At 60.0% G+C, this 23,141-nt stretch overlaps 2 protein-coding genes across 2 annotated transcripts; both read left to right on the top strand.

Moving 5' to 3' along the window:
• Positions 1-3,071: 3,071 nt before the first annotated feature.
• LOC143828048 (mesoderm posterior protein 2-like) lies at positions 3,072-4,295 on the top strand. The gene is made up of 2 exons (XM_077318222.1): positions 3,072-3,806; positions 3,933-4,295. Exons 1-2 carry the CDS (start codon positions 3,072-3,074, stop codon positions 3,993-3,995), a joined length of 798 nt encoding a protein of 265 aa, XP_077174337.1. The 3' UTR covers positions 3,996-4,295.
• A 1,467-nt stretch (positions 4,296-5,762) lies between these two features.
• Positions 5,763-7,477, top strand: LOC143827768 (gonadotropin-releasing hormone II receptor-like). The gene is made up of 3 exons (XM_077317641.1): positions 5,763-6,301; positions 6,451-6,658; positions 6,833-7,477. Exons 1-3 carry the CDS (start codon positions 5,783-5,785, stop codon positions 7,297-7,299), a joined length of 1,194 nt encoding a protein of 397 aa, XP_077173756.1. The 5' UTR covers positions 5,763-5,782; the 3' UTR covers positions 7,300-7,477.
• The last annotated feature ends 15,664 nt before the right edge of the window (positions 7,478-23,141 follow it).

Here is a 23,141-nt window from a genome sequence, read left to right as displayed (position 1 = left end):
GCTGCCTGTTGATGTCCTCCTCACGCTGGGTGGAGATACATGCAAGAAAAGGCCACTGCCTCCCCCCCCCCCCCGAGATCATGGCAGCCCTGTTGCCATTCACTGAGGGCCACAGGATCATCCAATCAGGGCCCCTCAGCCTCCAGCCTGCCACTGGCCCTTGTGCTGAGCATGGCGGAGCAGCAAAGGAAACCAGGCAGCCTTGCTTGGGGATCCAAGTTCCCCTGGGCAGTCCCCTGGGCAGCTTCCTGGCAGGGAAGGAAGGCTTGGGTGCTCCTGCAAGGGAGGCAGCCCCCCAAGCACACCCTCCTGGCTGTCTTCAGGCAAAGGGCCCCTCGGAAACTGTCGCCTTTTGCTGGCAAAGGGGCTGGAGGGTACCAGGGATGCTGCAGGGCAAACAGGCAGCAGGGGAGAGCCAGGCAGGTGGAGCACAGGAGGTGAGGAAGAAGCACCATTTGAATGCACCACAGGTTGGTTCTAGTGGCCCCAAACGCACCCTCCAGGATTGTCTGAAGCATCCCTTCCCCATTCCCCAAGCAGGAAGGAGGCCTCGGCTCTGGCCCTTTAGCGCTGCAGCAGCAGAGTTCGAAAGCCTGCAGGGGAGACAGGGGGAGGAAGACCCTTGAGACGGGGCTCAGCCAGGCCCATCAAAATGCCAGCCAGTTCACTGGAGCGGCCTAGGGCCTCTAGGAGAGCTGGGGTTCGGGCAGCACCAGGCTGGATTCGGTTTGCAGGTCCTACTAGGAGAGAAAGAAAACAACCTATCCCATGGCTACTACTGATGTTACTAGAATAAAATTAAGTACAGGGTTCTTCGTTCTTGTTTGTTTAATATCATGTAGGATCCAACCAGAATGGTTTCTAGATATGTCCCGTTTTCAAATGGAAATTTTCTTTCAATCCTTTAAATGTAAATATCATGAAAATCCAAATTGGGAAATTCAACCTCTATTTAATACGGAAGCAGGTCCTGCCAGGAGTCAGGGGGCACTGTCCCAGCAGACCTTGCTCCTCACATGACCTGTGGCTTGCCTCCACCCCAACTGGAACCGATGCTGAGCATGGGGGGTTCCCAGCCCCTCTGCCCCCCTCCAGCTGGCAGCCCCCAACGTGTGCCCACTTTCCCCAAGGCAACAGCCAGGCTGCTTGGGAGCCCCACAGGTAGCACTTGTCTAAACACGGGCAGAGCAGCGGGGCAGAGGTGTGAGGCTCCCTGGGCAGACCTCATGACTGGGCCGGGGCCTAATGAGATGGCGGGGGGGGGGGGGTGTGAAGGGCAAAGAAGGCCATGGGGGAGGGGGAGGGGGGCACAAGGCAGAGCCAGGGGCAGAGGCCCAAGCAGCTTGCTGTCCATGAGGATCAGCCAAGAGCATAGGCCAGGGTGGTGGCTGGACAGGCTGTGGGGCTACAAGCCACAGGGGAACATGGCCAGCAGTGGCCAAGCTTTTCCACTGTCCATGGTGTTCTCATGCAGAGCCTTCTCTTGCATTGCTCTGCCGCCTACGCACACACCCAGCCACTCACCCATCCTTATTTTGGGAGCTCCCTCTGCTGCTTCTTCCCAGAGGGTTCCCTTTCCCAAGCCTGAGGGTGCTGCTGTGTTTCCCCAGCAACCTTTGCACCCGTGGTGTCAAGGGCCCTCCGTGCTGGCCTGGGAAAGCCTCCGCCGCCTCCCTGCCCCCAGCTGTTTCACACTCTGCCTTCCCAGCCAGCCTCCTGTGGGAAATGGGAGGGGGGGGGAGAGGCTTCGTGCTCCTCCTGGCAACGCCCTCCCTGGACGCATGAGTTGTGCTGCGGAGGGATTGGGAAGGGCCCCGCTCCATCTGGTAGGCCCTGCCCTGGGCACGGCTGCACCTGTGTGGAGGGAACACTCTTGAGCCAGGGCTGGGACCCCCATGGACTCGTCAGGGGAGTTTCAGCAGCTCTGCCAAATTTTTATATGAATAAAAAGCACACTTTGTTTCCTGGTCATGTACCCTGGCGTTGGGGGCGCCATGTGCCCAGGGCATGAGAGAGAGGCCCACAGCCTGGCTGCTTGCAGCATCAACCAGTCTAACAGTGGCATTTGAGGAGGTGGGCTACCAAGTGGGGGGCTGCCACAGGACAGGCAGTTTCCCCTGGCCCCAACTGGGTCTGGGAAGACCAGGGAGCAAAGACGTGGAGCAATGTGGTTGCTGCTATGGGGGAGTCGGGCAGGGCTTCTGGTGGGGGGGGGACCCAGCAGACCCCTCCAGTGGCTGACCTCTCCCTGGATGCCTGAGAAACCAAAGATTTCCTCACTTGCTCAGGGCCATTCACATAATGCCAAGACCTGGCGTTGCCCCGACGGACTGTCATGTGTCCTGGCCGTTCTCCAAGGGGTGTGTGTGTGTGTGTAATTTTCTCCCACCGTGCCCCCAAAGAGCATTATGCTCTAGCAGCCAAGATCTGCTTTAGGACCCTCACGAAGACAGAGCTCTGGCCAATAGGATCACCTGACAGGTACGCTGACACAAGTGCGTTTTACCTGTGATGGGAAAATCACTCCTCAAGATTGCCTTTCAGAGCTTACCCCCTGCACATGACCAAAGCAGCCCGGTTGGTAGAGAGGGAGTGCAGAGCCCCGAGGCCAGGGAGCACCTCTGGAAGGGCTGCCTGCCCCCCACCCAGGGTGTGCCTTGGCCAGGAGAGCGGGGTGGCAGGAGGAGCCCTGCAAGGGCTAAACTGGTGCAATGGAGGAGCACCAGGAGACAGGGCAGTGCCCTCAGCTGGCATCTCAAGGCGGGGGGTGGGGGGGGGGGAAGGAAGGAAGCCACTCTTGGGCCCTGTCCTGAAGTGAGGCATTCTTGGGATGGCAGACAAGAGGGGAGTGGGGTCCCCCCTCCCACTGCAGGGCCCCCCTCCCTGGTAGGAGGCAAAAAGGAGGGGGGCTTCCCTGGGGCGTGGGGGGGGGGAGCTCCGCCTAGGTGCCCTGTCAAGCCGGCCAGGCTTTGATGTGCCCCGGCCGGCCGAGGTGCCAATTCACACCTGGGCCTGCATAAAAATCACCGCGGCCCTCTGGCCTCCCAGCCCAAAGCCCGGAGCCCGGCGCCATGGACAGCAGCTTCCCTCCGGCGCCCGCCACCAGCGTGGCCCTCGAGTGCCTGCCCGCCTTCTGGTCGCCGTCGCCGCAGGTGTGGGACTGGCCGTCGCCCCGGGGCCCTCCGCCGGTGCCCAGCTGCGTCTCGCCCGCCTCCTCGCCAGAGTCCGGCGCAGGCAGCCTCTCACCCGTCTACGCCCCATCGCGCCCGGCCGCCGCTGCCGCCGCCGCCCCACCGCGGCCCAAGGGCGGCCGTCGGGGGCGTCTGGGCGACGGGCAGCGGCAGAGCGCCAGCCAGCGCGAGAAGCTGCGCATGAGGCGGCTGGCCCGGGCCCTGCACACGCTGCGCCGCTTCCTGCCGCCCTCGGTGGCGCCCGCCGGGCAGAACCTCACCAAGATCGAGACGCTGCGCCTCACCATCCGCTACATCGCCCACCTCTCCGACCTGCTGGGCCTCAGCCACGAGCTGCTGGCCTGGCGGGGCGCCGCCCGCGCTCGACGCTGCCAGCTCTGCCCGGCCGCCCTCGGCTGCGCCCTGCCCGAGCCGCCCGCCCGGCCCTCGCCCCACCACGGCCTCCAGCCACCCGCCGCCTCCTCCGCCGGCCTGGACCCGAGCCCTGCCACGGACGCAGCAACCGTCTGGCTGACCGCCTCCCCCGGCGCCGTCGGGGCGCACGCTGAGGAGCGCGCTGGTAGCAGAGCGACGCCAGCCCCGGCCGAACCCCCGCAGGTGGACTTCTCCGCCCAGGTACGCCTTTCCTCGACGGCCCCGGCTGCCCCTCTCTGCTCCGGAGGCTCCTGCGCCCCCCTCCCGGCCCCGGGCCCCGCCGAGCCAAGCGCTCAGGTCTCACGTCTCCTTCTCTCCTTCCCGCAGGACCTTCCCGCCGAGCTCTTATCCTTTCTGGAGAGCTTCCTCCCGCCCGACGCCCAGGACTGACCTTACTGCTGCGCGCTGCGGAGCCGCCTGGAGCCGGGGCCGCCAGAACAGCCAGCTCTCCCGCCCCCGTCGGGAGACCGTCGGCCCCGAGCCCCGCAGGCGCCCCCTGGATCGGCCCCCTACGGGACTCCTGGAAGCGCATCGGTCAGAGACTCCTTTCCCGGCCGCCGATCCTCCCCGCTTCCCCCGGTCGCCGGGGGCACGTCCGAAGCCCTGGCTTGGCTGGCCGCGCTGAGCAAGGACGGAGGCTGGACAGCATCCGAGGGGCGCCCCGTCGAGCGAAGCTGTTCCGCCTCCACTGCGTGTTCCCGCCGTTCCCAGCCAGAGGGGCGCTGTGGATGTGTGGGCCACCCGTGCCGCGTCCAGGCGAGAAGGCGGGGAGGCTCTGCGCCACCCGCCGTCAGATCCACCCTCCGCCCTGCCTACCTCGCAGGGCCGTTGTGAGGACAGAAGGAGGAATAGCGGCCGGAGAGAAGCCCCGCTGGGCAGATGGGAGGGGGGGTGTCTTGGTTTTGCTTCCACGGCTTGAGCGACGGTCGGGGAAGTTCTGCCTGGGAGGAGGGTTGGGATGCAGGGGAGCCTTCAGCGCGCCAGGGAAGAACCTTCTTCTCACCGAACTTCCTGCAGTTTCCCTCATAGACGAGGAGGGGCCTTCGGGGTGCAGACAATTGCCTGTTCCAACACGGGGGACCCTCATGTGAACCGTTTCCGCTTTGGGATGCTTGGTCGCCTTGGGGACGACGCCATCGTTTCCCTCAAAGAAAGCCAGTCCCTGTGCAGCCTGCTTCGAGGGTTTCCTTGTGGGTAATTTATGTGCTATAAAATGTTTGATGACAATAAATTATTCAAGAGTTGGGTGTTTTGAATGTGAAAATGTTCTGACCTCCTGACCTGCCGCCCACCGGAGGACTCCGAACCCCGCCAATGCTGTTTTCTCATTTCAACGTTTACCTTTTTTATGGCAGATTTATTTTTATTCCACCTTTCCCCAATTTAATCTCCTGCATCTTGGAGGCCAAAAAATAAGGGAAATGTGCTAAATCAGTGAAACGAGCCCCCACGGGAGGGGTAGTGACCAAGGCCTCTGCCAGCCCGAGAGCGGCTTCTTCCCCAGGGGGGTCGGGAGGAGGGGCCTGGCCGAAGGCAGGTCGTCCGGACCCAGGGCCCGCTCCTGGCCAGCGGGGCCTTCCGGCCAGCACTCTCCGCGGGGCTCCGGGAGACGGGCGGAAACTCTCAGGGCTTCTCCCGGGGACGGGAAGGGGACGCCGAGAGGGGAGCAGCGGGGAGGTGCATTTGTAAGGGAGGGGTGAGCTCTGGAGGCGTCGGGGAGAAGAGCCGCTCGCTCCGGAGAGGCCCGGCGCACTCGGGGCCGCCGCTTTCCAAAGCCCGGCCGCTCTCGAGAGCCTCTTCCCTGGGCCGCGTGTGGCCCCCTCGGGCAGGAGGGGGAGCGGCTCTTGCGCGACTGGGAGGCCGCGGGACTCCGGGCCAGCTCGCCTCGCCTCCGCCAAGGGCATCGCTCCGCCAAGCAGGTGCCCCAGCAGCGGCCTTCGCGCCCACGCGGCAGAGCCGAGGGCAGGGGGAGGGCGGGGGCAGCCGTGGCCATGGCCGCTGGCACGGCTGGCTGCTCCTGAGACGGGTGGGCAGTGAGGCAGGGCGGGTCCCTGGGAGGGGGGGGGAGCTCAGGGGAGGGGGGCCCTTCCCCCTGCACGGCGGCTGCCCTGGGCTGGAGCCCAGCAGTGTCCTGCCCTTGCCCTCAGGAGACGGCCCTCGGCCCTGGCTCTCCCGTGATGGTCCCCGAGGCGAATGCCAGCCTGGCCGAGGGCCCCGGGCCCCGCGGGAGCCTCTCCCCCATCAACGGCAGCCAGGCGGAGGGATTACTGCTGCCCACCTTCTCCGCCGCGTCCCTGGCCCGCGTGCTCCTCACCCTGCTGCTCTGCGGGGTCTCGACCCTTTGCAACGCGGCCGTCCTGTGGGCCGGTGTGGGCAGGAAGGGGGGGCGGCGCTCGCACGCCCGGGTGCTGCTCCTGCACCTGGCGGCGGCAGACCTGCTGGTGGCGCTGGTCGTGATGCCGCTGGACGCCGCCTGGAACCTCACGGTGCAGTGGCGGGCGGGGGACGTGGCCTGCCGCCTGCTCATGTTCCTCAGGCTCGTGGCCATGTATGCCTCCGCCTTCCTCACCGCCCTCATCAGCCTCGACCGCCACGCCGCTGTCGTGCGACCGCTGGCCCTGGCGGAGGCTGGGCGCAGGAGCCGGCTCTCCCTGCCAGCCGCGTGGCTCCTCAGCGCGGGGCTCTCCGTGCCACAGGTACCCAGCGCAGGGGCCGGGGTAGGGGGGGGGAGTCCTCCCTCAGGGGCAAAGAGGGCTGGAAACCCTGCAGGGCCCTGGGGCTGGGGGCTGGGGGGAGGGCCAGCTTTTCTCTTTCTTCTCTCCCCCCCCCCCACCTGTTGCCACAGCTCTTCCTCTTCCACACGGTCACCGTGGGCTCCCCACCCGGCTTCACCCAGTGTTCCACGCGGGGCTCCTTCGCCCGGCGCAGCCACGAGGCGGCCTACAACATGCTCACCTTCTCCGGCCTCTTCCTGCTCCCCCTGCTGGTCATGGTCTCCTGCTACACCCACATCCTGTTGCAGATCTCCCCCTCCAAAGGATCCCCCGGCCACGGTGAGTCCCTGAGCAGGCCCTTGGGGAGGGTCTCTGGCCTGCCTTGGGAGTGGGGAGGGCAGCAAGTGCGATGCAGGCCCCAGGCGGGGTGGGAGGCTTGGGGCATGCTGGCTGAGTCCCCAGCCCTTCTGCTGCCCTCCTGACCCCGCTCCCTCCACCCTTCTGTCCTCGCAGCCTCTACTCCAGGCTCTATGCCCCTGCGTCGCTCGTGCAATCCCATCCCACGGGCTCGGGTGCGCATGCTACGCCTCAGCGTGGCCATTGTGGGCTCCTTTGTCGTCTGCTGGACTCCCTACTACTTGCTGGGCCTCTGGTACTGGTTCTGGCCGGTGGCCATGGAGGGCTCTGTGCCCCATTCGCTAGCCCATCTGCTCTTCACCTTCGGGCTGCTGAACGCCTGCTTGGATCCCCTCCTCTACGGCCTCTTGGCCGGGCCCCGGCCCCAGAGGCTGTGGGGCTGCTGCAGAGGGGGACCCCTCCCTCAGCCCTCCTCCCAGCCCACTGGCTCCTTCCACAGCTCCATGTCCACCACTGGTCTCAGGCGCGGAGCAGCCAAGCCCCCCGGAGTCTGTGAGGCTGCCTCAACTCAGGTCGTGCCCAGCCAGGGCCCTCCTCCTGGCATCGGAGAAAACGGGGCATAGCTCAAGCCCTGCAGCTGAAGAGGCATCCACACTGGGGTGGGGTGGGATCAAAGGCAGAGTCCTCCTGTCATTGAGGGTGGAGGTCCAAGGGGTACCTGGCCTAGGTGTGTGGCAGCAACGGAGTCCAGTGCTGGGGAGCACAGCACACCAATAAAGACGCATGTCCAAAAAGGGATGTTGGAAGGGGCATTTTAATTTCTCCTGTGTGCTGGGGAGGGCCGTTGCTCCCTGGCAGTCTGAGCCCCCCCCCCTCAGTGAGTGAGTGAGATGGGAGGGGGGTTTCAGCAGCCTCAGTGTGTGGCTCATGCAGTACCCGCTCACCTGTGTGCCACCAACAAGGCCACAGCTGCCAGCCAGCCGTGCCCCTGGCCTTGGTGAGGGATTCAGTGTCTTGTGTCCTTTGGGCAGAAAAGTGCCAGGGCAGTTCTCCATGCCCCTGGGCTGATCCCTCTCCCCTTGGTCCCACTGGCAAGGGCCTGTGTGTTTTATTGGGGGGGGGTAGCTTCCAGGACCAGGCCCTTCGGAGTAATGCCGACTCTTCCTTTCTGTCCCTGGGGGTGCATTGGGGAGCAGGACACTGGCTGTGCTGTGGGGCAGTTGGGGGGGGCACTCTGCTCTCTCCTCTGCTGCCCTCCCCTTCCCAGCTGCCCCCTCCTAGAAGGGGGGTCCCGGCTGGAAGGGACTACCGTGCCCCCTATTTGTGGGCAGCTGCTGCTGTGGAGAGCCATGCCCTTGGTAAGCGGCTGCTCCCCCAGGTCAGCATGGCCTCTCCTGTTCCAGCAGAGTGGGCCCATGGGACAGGGAAGCTGAGGGGTGGGGAGGGGCATGAGCAGGCTGCTCAGACAGGCCATTGGGGCCGAGCAGTGGGAGGGGGAGCAAAAGAACAAAACAGAATGGAACAAAAGAAAGTAGAACAGCATAAAACTCCTCACCAGTGTCCTGAAAAGGTTCCCTTCCCCACCTGTCCAGGTGGAAGGTGGGAGCGGCAGAGAAGGCGGAAGGATGAAGGGCCAGCGGGAGGAGGGCAAACAGGGGGTGGACGCAAATGCAAGGCTGGAGCAGATCGGGGTTTTCGAAAACTCCAGTGTCTGGCTGAGTGGGTGTCCGGTTGCATCACAGTGTGTGTGAATGCAGAGGAGACACCAAGGCAGCTGCAGAGGGTGGAAGTTCTCTGTGGAAGCAGCTCTTCCTGGTTCCCTGGTTCCCAGGGCAGTAGCTCCTTGAGCCACCAACAAACCGGCAGCTTATGGAAAGCCTGCAACATGGGAGTCAGACGCTGCCAGCCTAAGGAAACTGGGAGCCTTCTCCAGCTGGAGTCACTGAGATGGCTGCATGGCCTCCAAGGGCAGTCCTGAATACAGTACTACAGTAGTCTAGCCTCTCAGTTGGCTCAGAATGGCCAGGCTGGCTGGCTTCAAGAAGGAAGAGCAATTTGGGGCATATGCAGAAGAGATGCAGCTTTTAGCCTGCTGTTCTGGCACGACAGGATCTAGCAGAACTCCCAGAGGCCATCAAAGGCAGCCCCCCGCCCCCCGCCCCGTCCCCGTCGAATGTATGAAGACCCTCCCCGGGTGGCAGATGGGATGCCCCTGTTGTGCTCCTTCCAAGCTCAGCTCATGGGGAGCTGCTTCTGCTCTCTTCCGGGACACGGCTGTGCCCCAGAGCCACGATGGCACCTCCTTTCTTCAGTCCTGCCCTGAGCATAAGTGCTCAAGCCATTGGTGGGTGGGCAGTGTCAGAGAGCCCTGCCTGGCTTCCAGCCTGTGTTGTGCACAAGGACGATGGCACGGTGCCCGTTGCCAGGGCACCAGCCTGGCCTGATATCCCAGTTCTGGTGCCCCAACCCCCCCCCCAAAGGCAAATAAAAGCTGCTTCCTGCAGGAGGGAGCAGCCTCTGTTCTGAATGGGCTGCCACAGGCTTTGTGCCGTAGGAGGGGCATGCACCCGCACCCCCAGGAACCCTCTTCTGCACAAACTACACAATTCAGCACACACCACAAACATGAACACAGCCCCTTGGAGGCACATAGCACACCCAGTGAGCCAACCGGGGAGGGGGGGAGGAAGGGGAGGGCAAGATCCTCCTGTTATCTCACCTCCATGCTCCCCCCCCACACCGCTTGCAATGCAAAGGGAAGCAGCAGGAGCCCCCCATCGGCCAGGGGGCTTGAGGGCCTAACAAGAATCCCTTCCCCATCTCCAAGAGTCACCCTGTGAGAAAGGGGGAGCTCTCTGCCCCCCCCAGCTTCTCCCACCCCCAACTCCACCCTCTGTCCCCAAAGATCCAGGCATGTTCGTGATTGGAGTTGGCAAACTGGTCTTAACAATAACATCAGAGTCCAGTAACACCTTTAAGAGTGCTTTAAGAGTGCTACTGAGTGCTTGCATTCGAAAGCTCATGCCCTGAATAAATCTTTGTTGGTCTTAAAGGTGCCTGACTGGACTCTGATTTTATTGTGCTACTTCAGACCAACACGGCTACTCATTCGAATCTGGTATTAACAAAACACAGTATAGTAGTGATCCCCAACCTGTGGGCTGCGGACCACATGTGGTCCTTCAACTAATTGGAGGTGGGCACCAAAGGACGCCTTCTCCCCCCCCCTTTACTTCATCCCCCCCAGCCCTTTACAACACACTTCATTGTTGTGGCGTGTCTGTATCTTATTTTGAAGGGATGTTTAAACATTACCATAGTGATCAGAGAGCGTTAGGGCAGTGGTTGAGAGTAGAGGAGTAAACTACCCCCCCCCCGGGCCTCAGTAAAAGGCGTTGAGGGGTCCCCGGCATTGAGTGGTCCCCGGTGATAAAAAGGTTGGGGACCACTGCAGTAGAGGGGTTTTTTTGGGGGGGGGATTGGTGTATCATAACAAAAAATATGTAAACATAAATTCTAACATGGTAAGTGTGAAAGTGTGGTTGCCATCCCCCCCCCCGAGCCCCTCCCCAAAGGAGAGAAAGCAAAAATAACGATGAGGCTGCCAAAGTTCAAGGATGGGAATTCCTTTGGGAGATTATCAAGAAGATATTTTGCACGCAGGGTGTTGGCCGGGCAAAGTCCCATGGGGGTGAGCGGAGGCACAGGGCTGGACTGGCGAGGGGGCGGGCGGGGAGGGAGAAAAAGGAGGAAGAGGCCTCTCAGGCCCAGGGCAGCCCCCCCCCAAAAAAAAAATCCTCTTGATCTGATAACAAAGATACACAACTTCTTTCTGAAACCTCCTGGTGGGGCCTGGAGATTTCCCGCTATTACAAGTGATCTCCAGGGGACAGAGGTCGGTTCACCGGGAGAAGGCGGCTGCTTTGGGAGGCGGGGCCGAGGGCAATACCCCACCCAGGCCCCTCCTGTCCCCGAGTGAAGTTCTGGGAAGGACGGCAGCCGTGCCTTGCGGGGACGGCACACAGCCAGGAGGCTGGCCGCCATGCCCTCTCTCCGCCACCAGAGGGGGGTGTTTCAACGCCCAGGAACCCGACCCCTGCTCAAGTGGACATGGCGAGCCCGCCCCCCGCCCGTACACCGGGGCCTCTGAATCCCGAAAGAAGACTCTATGTAGTCCCTTTCGTGGCAGGAGGGAGGCCTCCGTGGAGAGGGGGCATTCGTGGCCACTGCCTGAGGAGTGGAGCAGGGCAGCCAGGGCAAACCTGCCAGAGATAACCCCCGCTGCCAACCTGGGGAGGACTGTCGGCTGAAGGAGCTCAGGGAGCCCTGCCAAAGGGCTGGCAAAGGATGAAGGAAGCCCCTTCCCCGAGAGAGGCCAGGCCAGGCCAGGCCGGCAACGAGTCCTGGGCCAGTGTGCAGCCCCCTCCCACTCATTTCATGGGGGAGGAGACCAGGGGGCCAGAGGGATCCGGCCTAGACACTGGTCAACACAAGCTAATTTTTGAGGGTGTTCTAGGCTACATCTTGACAGTCGCTACTCTAAGGATGTTTTCCGGCTACATTTAGAGCTGCCAGTAATTAAAAAGTAATAAATTTGCTATTTCTTCCATCACACTAATGAGCTATCTTGTTAAGAACCATCTTGGAAACTTGTTACAACATCTGACCAACGACTGAACCTTACACAGATTATGAAACAACGGAAGAATATGTGGATTACTAAGCATGCAAATGATTTAGAATCTCATGAAGGCCTTCACTGCAAAGACCAGCCCCCGGATGGGAAATGCACCTTCCTTCCTTCCTTCCTTCCTTCCTTCCTTCCTTCCTTCCTTCCTTCCTTCCTTCCTTCCTTCCTTCCTTCCTTCCTTCCTTCCTTCCTTCCTGGGCCTCTGTGGGCTGCTTGGAGAGACTCTGGAGCCAGGGTGAGGGGTGGGCATCTCAGGCATCAGGCAGGAAGAGCCACCCAGTCACATTGGGGGTGGTGTTGGGGTGGTGTTGGTGGCTGTGGGCTTATGACTCCTTCCCTAAACTTATGAGGCAGCATTTGCTTTTGATGGCTCTCAATAGATTGTTTTTGCTGCTGATTGAACACAAAGCTTCAATTTTGTCATTGAAAGATGCAAAACACAAATGAGAACAGAACTTACAACTACGGAGAATGGAACGGGTTTCCCTACAGTTATCTTCATCTGCTCACAGGAATGCTTGTGCAATGGAGCATCTGCCCCCCCCCTCTAACTTTTTGAAAGAATACGGTGAATCAAGAATCCAGCTGGGATTTTGCAACCTGAATCAAACTTTCCATCCAGTGTCATGTGGATACTAGCCAGGGGCCAGGATGGCACCTCTTGTGTGGACCCAGCACAACCTAATTTTGCAACAGGAGCTCAAAAATCTAAAGAATGTCAATTCCTGTTTCAAATACCTGTCTGATTCTGTTGCACGCCCATCACACCTGGAACAAGAAGTGTCCTCCTCCCCACCGAATCAGCTGTGCCTCTTAGTCACCTGTGGTTTTCTTAGCCTAATGGGGGGAGGGGGCGCTGGCTGAGCTCTAGTGGCCCATCCTCCAATGGTAGGAGCTCGACTGATCCAGGGTAACACTGGGAATCCATTTCTGTACTTTCTTCAGGGTCTATGATGTGTCATTTGCATTTTGTGTAAGTTAGCAAGCCTATCCAAGTCTCTCCCCTTCCTCTTTTATCCTTTGGGGAGTAGAGTAGGTGGGTCTAAGAGAGAGAGAGAGAGAGAGCACTTTGCTGGATGGGCTGAGCCTAGAGGTGTCTCTGCCTGCCCCCTTCGGCAAAGTCTCCCGGTCTGTCCGACAGGATCATCAGGAGCAGAGCGTGAGGGTTTCCAGAAGGCAGAGGGCACCAGAGGGCACCAGAGGGCCAGCCCAGGCGGAGGCCTGCGTGTGAAGGGAGAGCCGCCGCCCCGCATGGCCGGGGTGCAGGTGGCCAGGAGGGCTGAGTCAGCCGTGGGGAGGAATTCCAGTCTCAGCTCCCATGGAGGACTGGCCAGCTGAGCTGTCTGGTTTCTTTAATGGGAGTGGCAGTGAGATGATCCTCTGCTTATTCCCCCCCCCCAGATGTTATGCAAACAAGCGGCATTTCTGCATTCCAGATCCATTGTCTTCAGGCGGCTGCGATCCGCAGAGGTTGCGGGGGGGGGGGAGATGCCTGCTGCTCTGCATCCACCGTCCACTCTCAGGCTGCGGCACAGAAGCACTCAATGGCAGGCATGAAGGCCGGGGCCCAAAGTGGAAGCAGGAGAGCAAATGGGCTTCAAGGCAACTCAGCTGTGGCTTGCGCCAGAACTCTAGGCCACTGTGAGGTCACTGGGGGCCAAGGAGGCTGAGAAGCACTGAGAAGAGCCCTGCAAGGCCAGGCCAGGGAGGGCCTGCCTAGCCCCCCTCCCTGCTTTCCAGTCGTGACCCCACGATGAACACGGACTAAGGGCATCTCGGCTCCCCACCCTAGAGCACAGGGGTGCTCACTCTGATGCCCACGGGTGCCACAGCGCCTGACAAGTACTTTCAGAAAGTGGGCAGGGCTAGATAAGGCTTCTGCCCAGCAAGGCCTCTGATTGGTTGCACAGATAAGAAGGCATCCAGTCAAAACAGAGCTTCTGCCTGAAATGTCGAAGAGTTACATATAACTTTTCTCCCTAACATTTTACGCTTGGCTCCGCCTCCTGCAGCAGCCATTTTGTGCCAGAGCTCTGCCCGGTGTCAGGATGCCCGAGGTGCCACAGGGTCAGAAGAGCTAGGGACACCGGCTACAGTGCAAGGGGTAGCATCCGGAGCTCTGTGGAGAGAGAGCATGGCTGGCAGGCAGGCAGGCAGGGAGAACCGCTTCTAGGCCCTGTGGAGCACCACCCCCCCCCCCACAACCACCGATGCACCCTTCTTTAATTTCTCCCGGCGGACTGAAATTTCCGGCCTCTGCTTTGATATTTATGAAACATCCGGTCTCTGCTCGCTTGCCTCGTCCTCTGGCCGTGCTGGAATTTCCTATGGATGGGTTTAGCCTTCAGACTGCATACTCAGCAAGGGACGGGGAGGGGAGGGAGGGGAGGGGAGGGAGAGCCCCTGTTTGCCCCCCCAGACCAGGCTGACCCCTGGAGCCGGCTGCTGACGCTGCCTTTCCTGAGCCCCAGCCATTCCGCTGCCTCAGCTGCTCTCCGCCTCAGCATAAGCCCCCTTTTCATGGTTAACAAAACAGCCCCTGGCCAGTCCCCGGGGGCTCATGGAGGCCATCCCCGTGTTTAGAGAGGACCCGAGGAGTCTCACGCAGGGGATTAGCCTGCGCTTGCTGAGTGGGGGTGGCAAGGAGCGTCTCCTGGAGCTGAGCAGCCAGGCCGTTCCCAGGGTCTGTTTTTTGGCCAAAGAACTCCACTGATTTTACACTCCCGCCACTCCTGCCTGGCTCTTCAGAGCACCCATGAATCCCGCCCCGAAAACAGTTCCCCTTGGCACATCTTCATCGGCCTTTCTGCCCCAAATATCTCACCCCCCTTCTTGAAACATGGGCTCATGGCCTTCTGCAGCTTCGCACTTTATCAGGCGCTCTCGTGGCCCAAGGCGGGCAGGGCAAGAGGGGCTTGGGGGTCTGGGAGATGTGCCCTGCCAGGCAGCTTTACTAGGGATGCCAGCCTGCAGGGGGGACCTGGGCAACTTCCAGAACTCTCGCTCATTTGCAGACTAGAGAGGCCAGTTCCTCGGGAGGGAATTGATGTTTGGGAGGGGTCCTTTACTGAGAAGAGCCCTGCCAGGTCAGGCCAGGGAGGGTCTGTCTGACCTCCCTCCCTGCCTTCCCCTGAGTTGTCTCCATGTTCTGCAGCTTGGAGAACCATGATCTCCATGCATCTATCTAATCCTGTTTATTCCTGTGTCTATCACTACATCCTCTGGCAGCAAAGTTCACATCTGATTCATTCTCTGAGTCAAAAGGGTTTCCCTGTGCCCATCTGCATCCTGCACCCAGCTCTGCCTGGATCTGGAAGGCCTATCCCCATCCCTGGCCAGTGGGCAAAGGGGACCTGGTGACCATTGACTTAACCGTCTCTCAAGGCAGGGAGGGAATGCCAGTCTCTGGGGGGGACCTGCGGATCCCCCAGAATCACAGCTGATATTCAGAGCTCAGTCCCCCTGGATGATGACACCTGGTCCCCCTTCCCTTCCTCCCTGGCCAGGGGCTGCCATCTCTTCCCCTCCGGCAGCCACAGTGCTCACAAGGGATGGGGGTGGCCTCAGCTGGGTCTCCTGTGTCCAGGCAGACCGGACCAGACCAGATGAGACCAGACTGGCCTCAGTGACACCAGGGCACAGCCAGACTCTGGCCTGTCTCTGACCTCTGGGGCATGGGGTGGGCTGGCTGTCTTGCCCCGCCCTGCCCTGCCCTGCCCTGCCCTGCCCTGCCCTGCCCTGCCCTGCCCTGCCCTGCCCTGCCTAGCCGACCTTTTCCTTTCTCTCTCCCCACCGAGCCCATCAGCCCACCCAACGGGGAGGCTCCCCTTCCCCTTGCTGCTTGCCCAGGCAGCCTAGCCAGAGCCTTGCCACAGGGCTCTCCTCTCCTCAGAGGCAGGCCAGAAGGAGTAGGCCTCCATCGCCAGCACGGCTGGGCCTGCAGCAAAAGGAGGGGCAGCCAAGACCCCCCTTCCTCACAACACACACACGCACACACACTCAGGCTATCCTGTAGGCTCCTGCAGAAAGGATCTCGCAGACGACGTCCTTTCCTATCCCTGGCGGAGATGTACCGAGATCTCCTGGGGACCTTGGAAGCCGTTTCAGACCCAACAGGGACCCTAACGGCCGCCCGGAGGGGAGCCCGGAGGGTCCAGGACTTGCCAGAATCCAGAAGCTTCCTTTGGCTTCTTCAAGAGGAAAAGAGGACCCTTAACTGCTGGGGAAAGAGAGAATCACGGCAACCCCAGGAGAGGTCAGAGGGCTTCTTCCTCTTCGCTCCTTGGGTGCCCCTGGCCAACAGGATTCTCTGTGGATAAATGGAACTGGAGGCCTTAGTCGTTTTGTAAAATTCAGATATAAAACTTCTGAAGTCCACATCAATCTCCTGTTAGAAAACAGTCACATTAATTCTGGCAGAGGCAAATTAGCCTTTATCTCTGAGGAGACAGCTGGACAGACGCATAATGAAGAATTTTTGGGCTGAGCAGAAAAGTCAACCCATATTTTATTTGGATCAGGTCTTGGGAAGGGAAAAGTGTTCTCTGCTCCCCTCTGGGTCTTAAGCAATGCAATCCTGTGCAGACTTACTCCAGTCTAAACCCATCAAAGTCAAAGGGCAGAGCCTGCAGGACTCTGCCGGGGATTTCACAGTAGAGCTCTCCAAGTTTCCTGCTGTTTTTGAGGGCAAAGTAGACCTCACCGGGGGGCCTTTAAAGACCTTCCTTCCATAAAGTTTAACATTTCAGCCACAGTCGGGTTTTGTCCCAAGGAGCATCGCAAGGGACTCAGGGCAGAGTCAGAAGGGCCAATAATCAGCAGCACCTCTTGTGTAGCATTTTCAAAAGTCAGGCAATTCCCCCCATCTTTGAAAGTCTTCCCCCACAAACCTCTCCAGGAAAGCACAGCCAGTGGATTGTGGCCCCTGGCCAGGGCTCAAAGAGCCACCTTAGCATCTCTGGTTGCCCATGGACATCCTCTTCCCCATGCAAGGGGGAAGGCTCTCCTTCCCACAAGCCTGGCCAGGTGCGCAAGGGGAAGGAAGCCCTCGCGAAGGCCAGGCAAACCCACCCAGAGACTCCGGGGCTGTGCGGGCCATACCCACACCCTTATCAGTTCTCCGTCCAACGGTTACGATGCGAAAGCTGGCAGGAAAAGTGATAAGGACATGGGAATGGCATGGGGAGTCTTCGAAGGGCAGGCACAAGAAGCGAAAGGCAGCAGGAGAAGGTGGAAAGAAAGTTGGACATCACCCTCGGAGGCATCCGGAGCATCTTCGCCGGGCGGTGGGCAACAGGTGGAGAGACCGGCCGCCTCCAGCACAGCTGCGTGAGTGAGTGAGTGAGTGAGTGAGCCGGAATCCCGTGCAGCAGATGTCCTGGCAGGTCCTTGGGTGGGGTGGGGGCGGGGGTGGGGGGAGCTGTGGAAACAGCTGGACCAGGCGCTGTCATGTGGCATTAATAGTCTGCATTCTTTCAGGCCGTTCTCTCTCCCCGCAGCTGAACAGGATCAGCCCATTCACAAATTCCATAACCCTCCAGTCCCCTCCTTGGTGCCCGTGGATTGGGCCATTCGCTCTCCCGCCCCCCCCCCCCCATGCTCAGTTTGACTGGCTAGACCCAACTGGCTGGCTGAGGGAGGGAGGCTGCATTCCTGGCAGTGGGTGGAGACTTGCCTCTTGGGCATGCGGTGGGCAAGGGAAGGGCGGCAGAGAGGAGAGGCTGCCTGAACCTGCCCCAGCCTCTTCCCAGGGCTGCCTGCCTGCCTGCCTGCCTCCCACAAAGACCCCATTTGCTTCAACTGGAAAGCAAGGGGGAGGGGGAGAGCATTGGGGCAGGGGGCGAGGGCCCCTGGGCCGAGGAGAGAGAAAGGCCTGAACCATCCGGAGGAAAGGCAAACCAAGAACAAGAGCCGGGAGCTCACTCTCTCAGAAAATAAAATCTACATTGTGGTGCAAACTTCCAAACTTTGTCTCCCAATTTCATCCCACGTGTTTTCTCCAGCCCTAAACAGTTGAACGCAGACCATCGGGGACAAAAGAGTCCCCCCCCCCCGGCTGCGTCTTCCGGCTATGCCAAAACTCTTGGCTGTGGTTGCCACCTTCGGACCTTTCCGGGTGTTCCCAGGGCTCCCTTGTGGTGCTGCGGGGCAAGCAAGGTGAAGGCAACGCGTGTCCTCCTGGTGGGTTTGGAAGAGTTTCTCGGGTGCAGATGGAGAGGGACCAGGGAGTGGGGTGGGGTGGGGGTCCAGAAGCCCATGGGGGCGGGAAGCAGCCAGGGTGAAGGGGGGTGAGCGCTGTGCACTGTGTGCTCAGGGGTGCTTTCTGGGCCAGAGGCCAGCGGCTTCTGTGGCTCATTCTGTCTGCTGCCTCAGCTGATTTCACCCAGTGCCACAAGGTGAGGAATGTGGCCTGTGCAAGGCTGTTCCGTGTTCAGTTAAGTCCTTTCCAGTGTGCAGCCCTCTTGCCTCAGAGCAGCTGGATTCAGGGGCCAGCCGTGGGATTATGTAGTGTGTGTGTGTGTGTGTGTGTGCGTGCGCATGTGTGTGTGCGCGTGCGCATGTGCGTGCGTGTGTGGGTCAAACTAGTGTCTTACAAGCTGGTTCTCTTTCAGGTGGCTCGCCCACCGGCCAGGCCAAGCAGACAGGGAAGGATGCAGCTGACTGAGGCTGGCCAGCTGCAGGCTGAGAAACTCCTGGAGGAAACTCCACAAAGGGCCGGGACCGCAGTGGGGCCCAAGGCCACCCAAGTCCCGCATTTGCTACAGGGGGACAGATCTCTGTGCCTGGAGGTGAGCTGCAATTCCAGGAGCTCCCCAGACCCCTCCCAGAGGCTAGCACCCGATCCTCACGTGTCTTGGGCCCTGGATGGGTTGGCTTTTGCACACAGCTTGCAACGATGCCCCTCTCTCCACATTAGCCTGGCTTCTTCCCAGAGGCCTCGTCGGCCTGGCCTCCTTCTTCACCGATACGAACTCAGTGATGCCTCTGCCTGGCTTTTGCCAGCCTCTGATATCTGAAATATTTGCACGGCCAAGGAGTGGAAAGCCCAACAGAAGGGAAGGTCCCCAGCCAGACTGGGTGGTCCAGAAAAAGGCTGCCTGAGAATCCCCACCTCTCCAGCCTGGGCTGTGAATTTCTCCCACTGCCAAAGGCTAATCAAAATATAGGGAGACCTGATGTCCCACAAGCATAGCTGCCTATTTCAACAAGTGCAGCACTGACCAAGAGCCCCCCCTGCCCTGCCCTGCCCAGAATCTCCTGCCCCTTTGCCCAAAGGTCCCCCCCCCACCCTCTCCCCACTGTGGTTCCTGAGGTGCCCTCTTGGGGCTCCACTGCAAGAAGCCGTTGTGGGGAGGAAACAGGCATGGAAGGGGGCCTGGGCTCCCTTCGCCCACAACTGCCACCCACCGTGGGCGGGAAAGGTGCTGGTGCCTAGTGGTGCCCGCTGAGGCACACACACAACACTGGATTTCTTAAGAAAGGTAACTTCCCAGACATCGCTTCTGGCAATTAGGTTGAGCTTTGAGAAATCTGCTCCTGCAACTTTCCATGCAAATGCCGGGCAAATCCTTCTGGTCCAAGAGGAAATTGCAAATACCTTTTGCAACTGGCCAACAAAACAGCTTTTGGGCTGGAGGACTGGAAACGGGCCAGTTTTTTAAAAAAAGGGGCCAGAGGAGATCCAGGGATCCAGCACAGCGGACCGGTTCACACACGACACCAAATCATTCAGGAGGGTAAAGAAACCCCCCCCCCCCCAGTCTGGGGAGACTCTTTTACTCTACCACCAAGATCCACCTAGAGGCTCAAAGCTCCCTACAAGAGAGAGGGGAATGCCTTTGCAGGTGCAGCTCGCAGAGCTGCCAACCTCCAGGTGGGGGCTGGAGATGTGTGTATCTGTGTGTGTGTGTGTGTGTGTGTGTGTATGCAAACAAGGCCTCTGGTGGGGGGCTGTGGGTCAGCTGCCCAGCAGAACTGCCCCCTCAGAGGCTTTGCCTGTCATTTTAAAAAGCAGCCCAAGAGGACAAGCCCTGCCATCCTCCGGCGCTTTCTCCTCCTACAGCAACGGACCTGTGCAAGCAGCAGCCTCTGGCGCTGGAGTGGCGCTGTGGGCACCACAAGACACAACTTGACCTGCTTTGTGATGCTCGCGTTCTAATGGTGCTGCCTGGTTACACGCAAGCTGCTTCTCAAGAGGGGCCACGCACATTTCCTAAACAAATAAATAAAGGCACCATGTGCTCAGCAGACAGGGCGCTGAGTCCAAAAAACAGAAGCCAAACGCAGGCGTGAGCATGACACAGGAAGGGATGCAAGACTGCACAGCAGGGTCCTCCCTCCAGCCAAAGACGTGCAGCCCGCCAGACCCCCGACCCAAATCTTTGACCCTGGGAATGCCATGAATGGCTGAATGCCCTGGGACTTTGCTGCCGGCTCAGAAAAGCCCCCTGCACAATTCTGCTGTGCACAATTTGCAGAAAGCCAGAAGAGAGGGAGCCACAAGGGAGGCAGCCCATGCGTCATTCATTCATTCATTCATTCATTCATTCATTCATTCATTCATTCATTCATTCATTCATTCATTCATTCATTCATTCCTTCCTTCCTTCCTTCCTTCCTTCCTTCCTTCCTTCCTTCCTTCCTTCATTCATTCATTCATTCATTCATTCATTCATTCATTCATTCATTCATTTATTATGTGGCTTCCAGTCTTCATGTACAGGCAGCTGATGCTGCCTGTGTGTGGAGTGGCCCCCGCAGAAGGCCCTGCTCCCAGGAGTTCCGGATAGTGTGGATGGGTCTCCATGTCCGCCCCCCCCCACATCCTACAAGCAGGCAACTGGAACATGGCGAGACGGGAGGGGCCCTCTCAGGTCACCTGTGATGACACCCTAGCCTTCCCCACATGCCAGGCAGCTGCATGGGTGATCCCTGTGCCCCTTGGGTGTGTGGGTGGAGCTGCTCGCCCATGCCAGGTGACCCCTTGCCTGCACTGAAGGCCCTCCTGGCTTTCCGCCTCCCACCCGGCCCCTCCGCCGGCCTCCCTCGTCTGCTGGGCAGAAGCCCTCCGTTTCCCGAGCGGCAGGAGAAAGACCGGCTTTCTGTGCCTGTAACATTTATTTTTGGCTTGGAGGCTGCCAGGAGGTTTTTTAGCCCGAACGTTCCTGAAATGTGAAATCCGAAAAGCTATTTAAAGCCATGATGCAAGAGGAGGAGATGCAGGATATTTTTAGAGGCAGTGCTCCGATGTGGAGCCCGGCAGAAACGGTTCCCTCGGCTTCGGCTCTTTAGGCAGGAAACCAGACTTGCAGATTGCCGATGGAGGCATGGGGTGTGTGTGTGTGTGTGTGTGCGGGGGAGGGGGGGGGGTTGATCCAGTTGGGGTGGGGGGGGTTGATCCAGTTGGGGTGGGGCTGCTCCTGCCCCCCCTCCATGCCTTCCCTACCATTCCTTCCCTACCATTCATTGCTTGCCATCAAGTCCCCATTTCCCTTGGCTTTCCCTTTCCCCTCCATTTTGGTTGGTGAAGCCCACTCAGTTCTCCAGTGCAAGGGGAGGAGGGAGAGAGGGGGGGACGGGGGGGCATAGCACCAATCTCACTCTGCTCCCTCTTCCTGCCCTGGGCTTTGCTCCTGCTCCAGGCAGCCTTTCCCTCTTCCTCTGCTAGGAAGGTCCCCAAGGGCCCGTTGGTCTCCCGCGTTCATTGTGCCCTCCTAGTATGGCTTCCAGTGTAGATGAAGGGACATCGCCTGTGGGCCAGTGTGTACTCATTGTTCCCCGGCACTGCAGCCCTGCAGACATTGTTCCCCGGCACTGCAGCCCTGCAGATCCCCCTTGGGGATCTAAACATCCAGACTTCCCCCTTGTTTCAGCACGGATCCCTCCCTCTCGTGGGCCTGCAGCTCTCCCAGTCTTTGCTGGAAGGAGGGGGTGCCCCCCCTGGGTTTGGGCCTTGGGCTGTTCCATAAACCCCTGGCATCTCTGAGTGCAAAGGGTCCATTCCCACCTCAGCTGGAGGACTCTGGGATGGCTTTCCAGGAAAGGCACCGTAATTTATCTCCACACTGAAATGCATGTTTGGAGCACCTTCCTCACTCCCCTCATCCTCTTTGGAGGAGTTCTGCAAGGAAGGAGGTGGCATCTGGAGCGCCATTTTGGGGGCAAGTCTGGTTTTAGGTCTTAGGGGGCCCTAGCAGAGCACACCTGGAGCTGCTACGTGTGGGGCTCACGGCTGCTCGTGGCTCTTGCTCTGGCACTTGGCCACTGTCATCCATGGGGGGGAAAGACAGACCATGCTACGTGGGCTGCTAGGATAAACGGCTGCTGTTTGGGGGCCTGGAAGGGGAAGCCAATTTGGTTGAGCAACAAGTGTGCCTGCGGGGAGCACAGTGGAGCAGAAGGGTCGGATCCCCGGCTGGACATCTCGCCTTCCCTTCCGGGAGCCTCACAAGCCCCCGGGTCAGTTTCTCCCTGGCTGATGGAGACGTTACCTGAGTCTGTGCCTCCTTAGTCATCATTCCGCAGTTCTTGCCCCCCTCCCTGTGTGTGCTCAAGTGCTAATGAGGAATTTCCACGATGATTCACGGCCACGAAGCTCTACACAAAAGCCGGAGCGCTTGTGATGCGATGCGAAGGCCGGGCTCCGGTGAAGAGATTTGGGACGCATCCCTGCTGCTAATCCGTCCAGACAGAGGAATGCAAGCAGAGACTATTATGAGCCCATCACGAGCACCCTGGCAGATGGATGTGGCACTTGCCCCGGCCCCAGGGCCTCTCCAGAAAGAGCGCTGGAACAGGGCAGGCAGGGAGAGGGCGGCTGTGGCCAGCCGTGCGCAGGGGCAGGGCTTGTCAGCAGCTCCTCTCGGCCCACCAGGCTGGGCCACGCATGGCATGTGGGTGCGGCTAGGTGTGCTCAGCTGTCCCCTGGACACTCGCACTCCCACCAGCCCCATTCCCAGCTGGGGGGGGGATAAACTGAGTGGCAGGGTGGGTTAGTGCTGGTTCGTGCTTGGATGGGAGACCCCCACGGAAACCCAGGGTTCCTCAGATTGGAGGCCTCTGCTCTTAACCCCCAAGACCCTCTGGCTCAACGGAAGCCTTGACGGATGCCACAAGGCGGCTGGGGCTTCTGCGCAGCTTTCAGAGGCAGAAGTCTAGTTCTAGCGCAGACAGTGCTGTGATTCTTCCCAGCCCTGACACTGGAGGGTTTTCAGCTGAGGAAGGTGGCTTTTCCAAAGGGGATCTCCCGCGGCACTGCCATCGGTCCTGGTCCCTGTGAGGTCTTCGAACGTGTGTTCCTTGAGGGGTTCCAGGCCCCTGGGGGTCTTCCGTCAGCTTGGCAGCCCCAGGAGGGGAGTTAATAAGGCTCTCTGCTGGCCACAATTATTCTCCCTCAGGGCTCTTGGGAGGGAGGCTGTGCGCTCCCAGCTGCCTTGCGGCCCCTTGCAAGGATGTCCAGGGTTCAGGGAGGACCGCTCCACTCTCTTTCTGGACAGCAAAGAGCAGGGCATGAGCTCTGAAGGTCATCCTGCAACTCGCCTGCTTGCTTTGCCTGAGCCAGCCTGGCCTCCGGCTCCTTCTCTAATGTTCTCCAGCTGTGCCTGTCGAGGGAGGACAGTGTTTTGAACCCAGGAGCTCCCTTCTCAAGCCACCACGTCCGGACCCAAAGGAGACGAAGAGGAAGCCATTCCTGCCACGAACAAGCTTGGCTGCAGATGTCACCTCGGCCTCTCCCCCTCCCGGCTGTCCAGTTCCGTCACAGACAAACACTGAAGA

This window comes from Paroedura picta, chromosome 18 (genome assembly GCF_049243985.1).
Source record: "Paroedura picta isolate Pp20150507F chromosome 18, Ppicta_v3.0, whole genome shotgun sequence".
Classification (NCBI taxonomy): domain Eukaryota; kingdom Metazoa; phylum Chordata; class Lepidosauria; order Squamata; family Gekkonidae; genus Paroedura; species Paroedura picta.
Note: the sequence above shows the minus strand (reverse complement) of the source record. Positions and strands in the feature narration are given on the sequence as shown.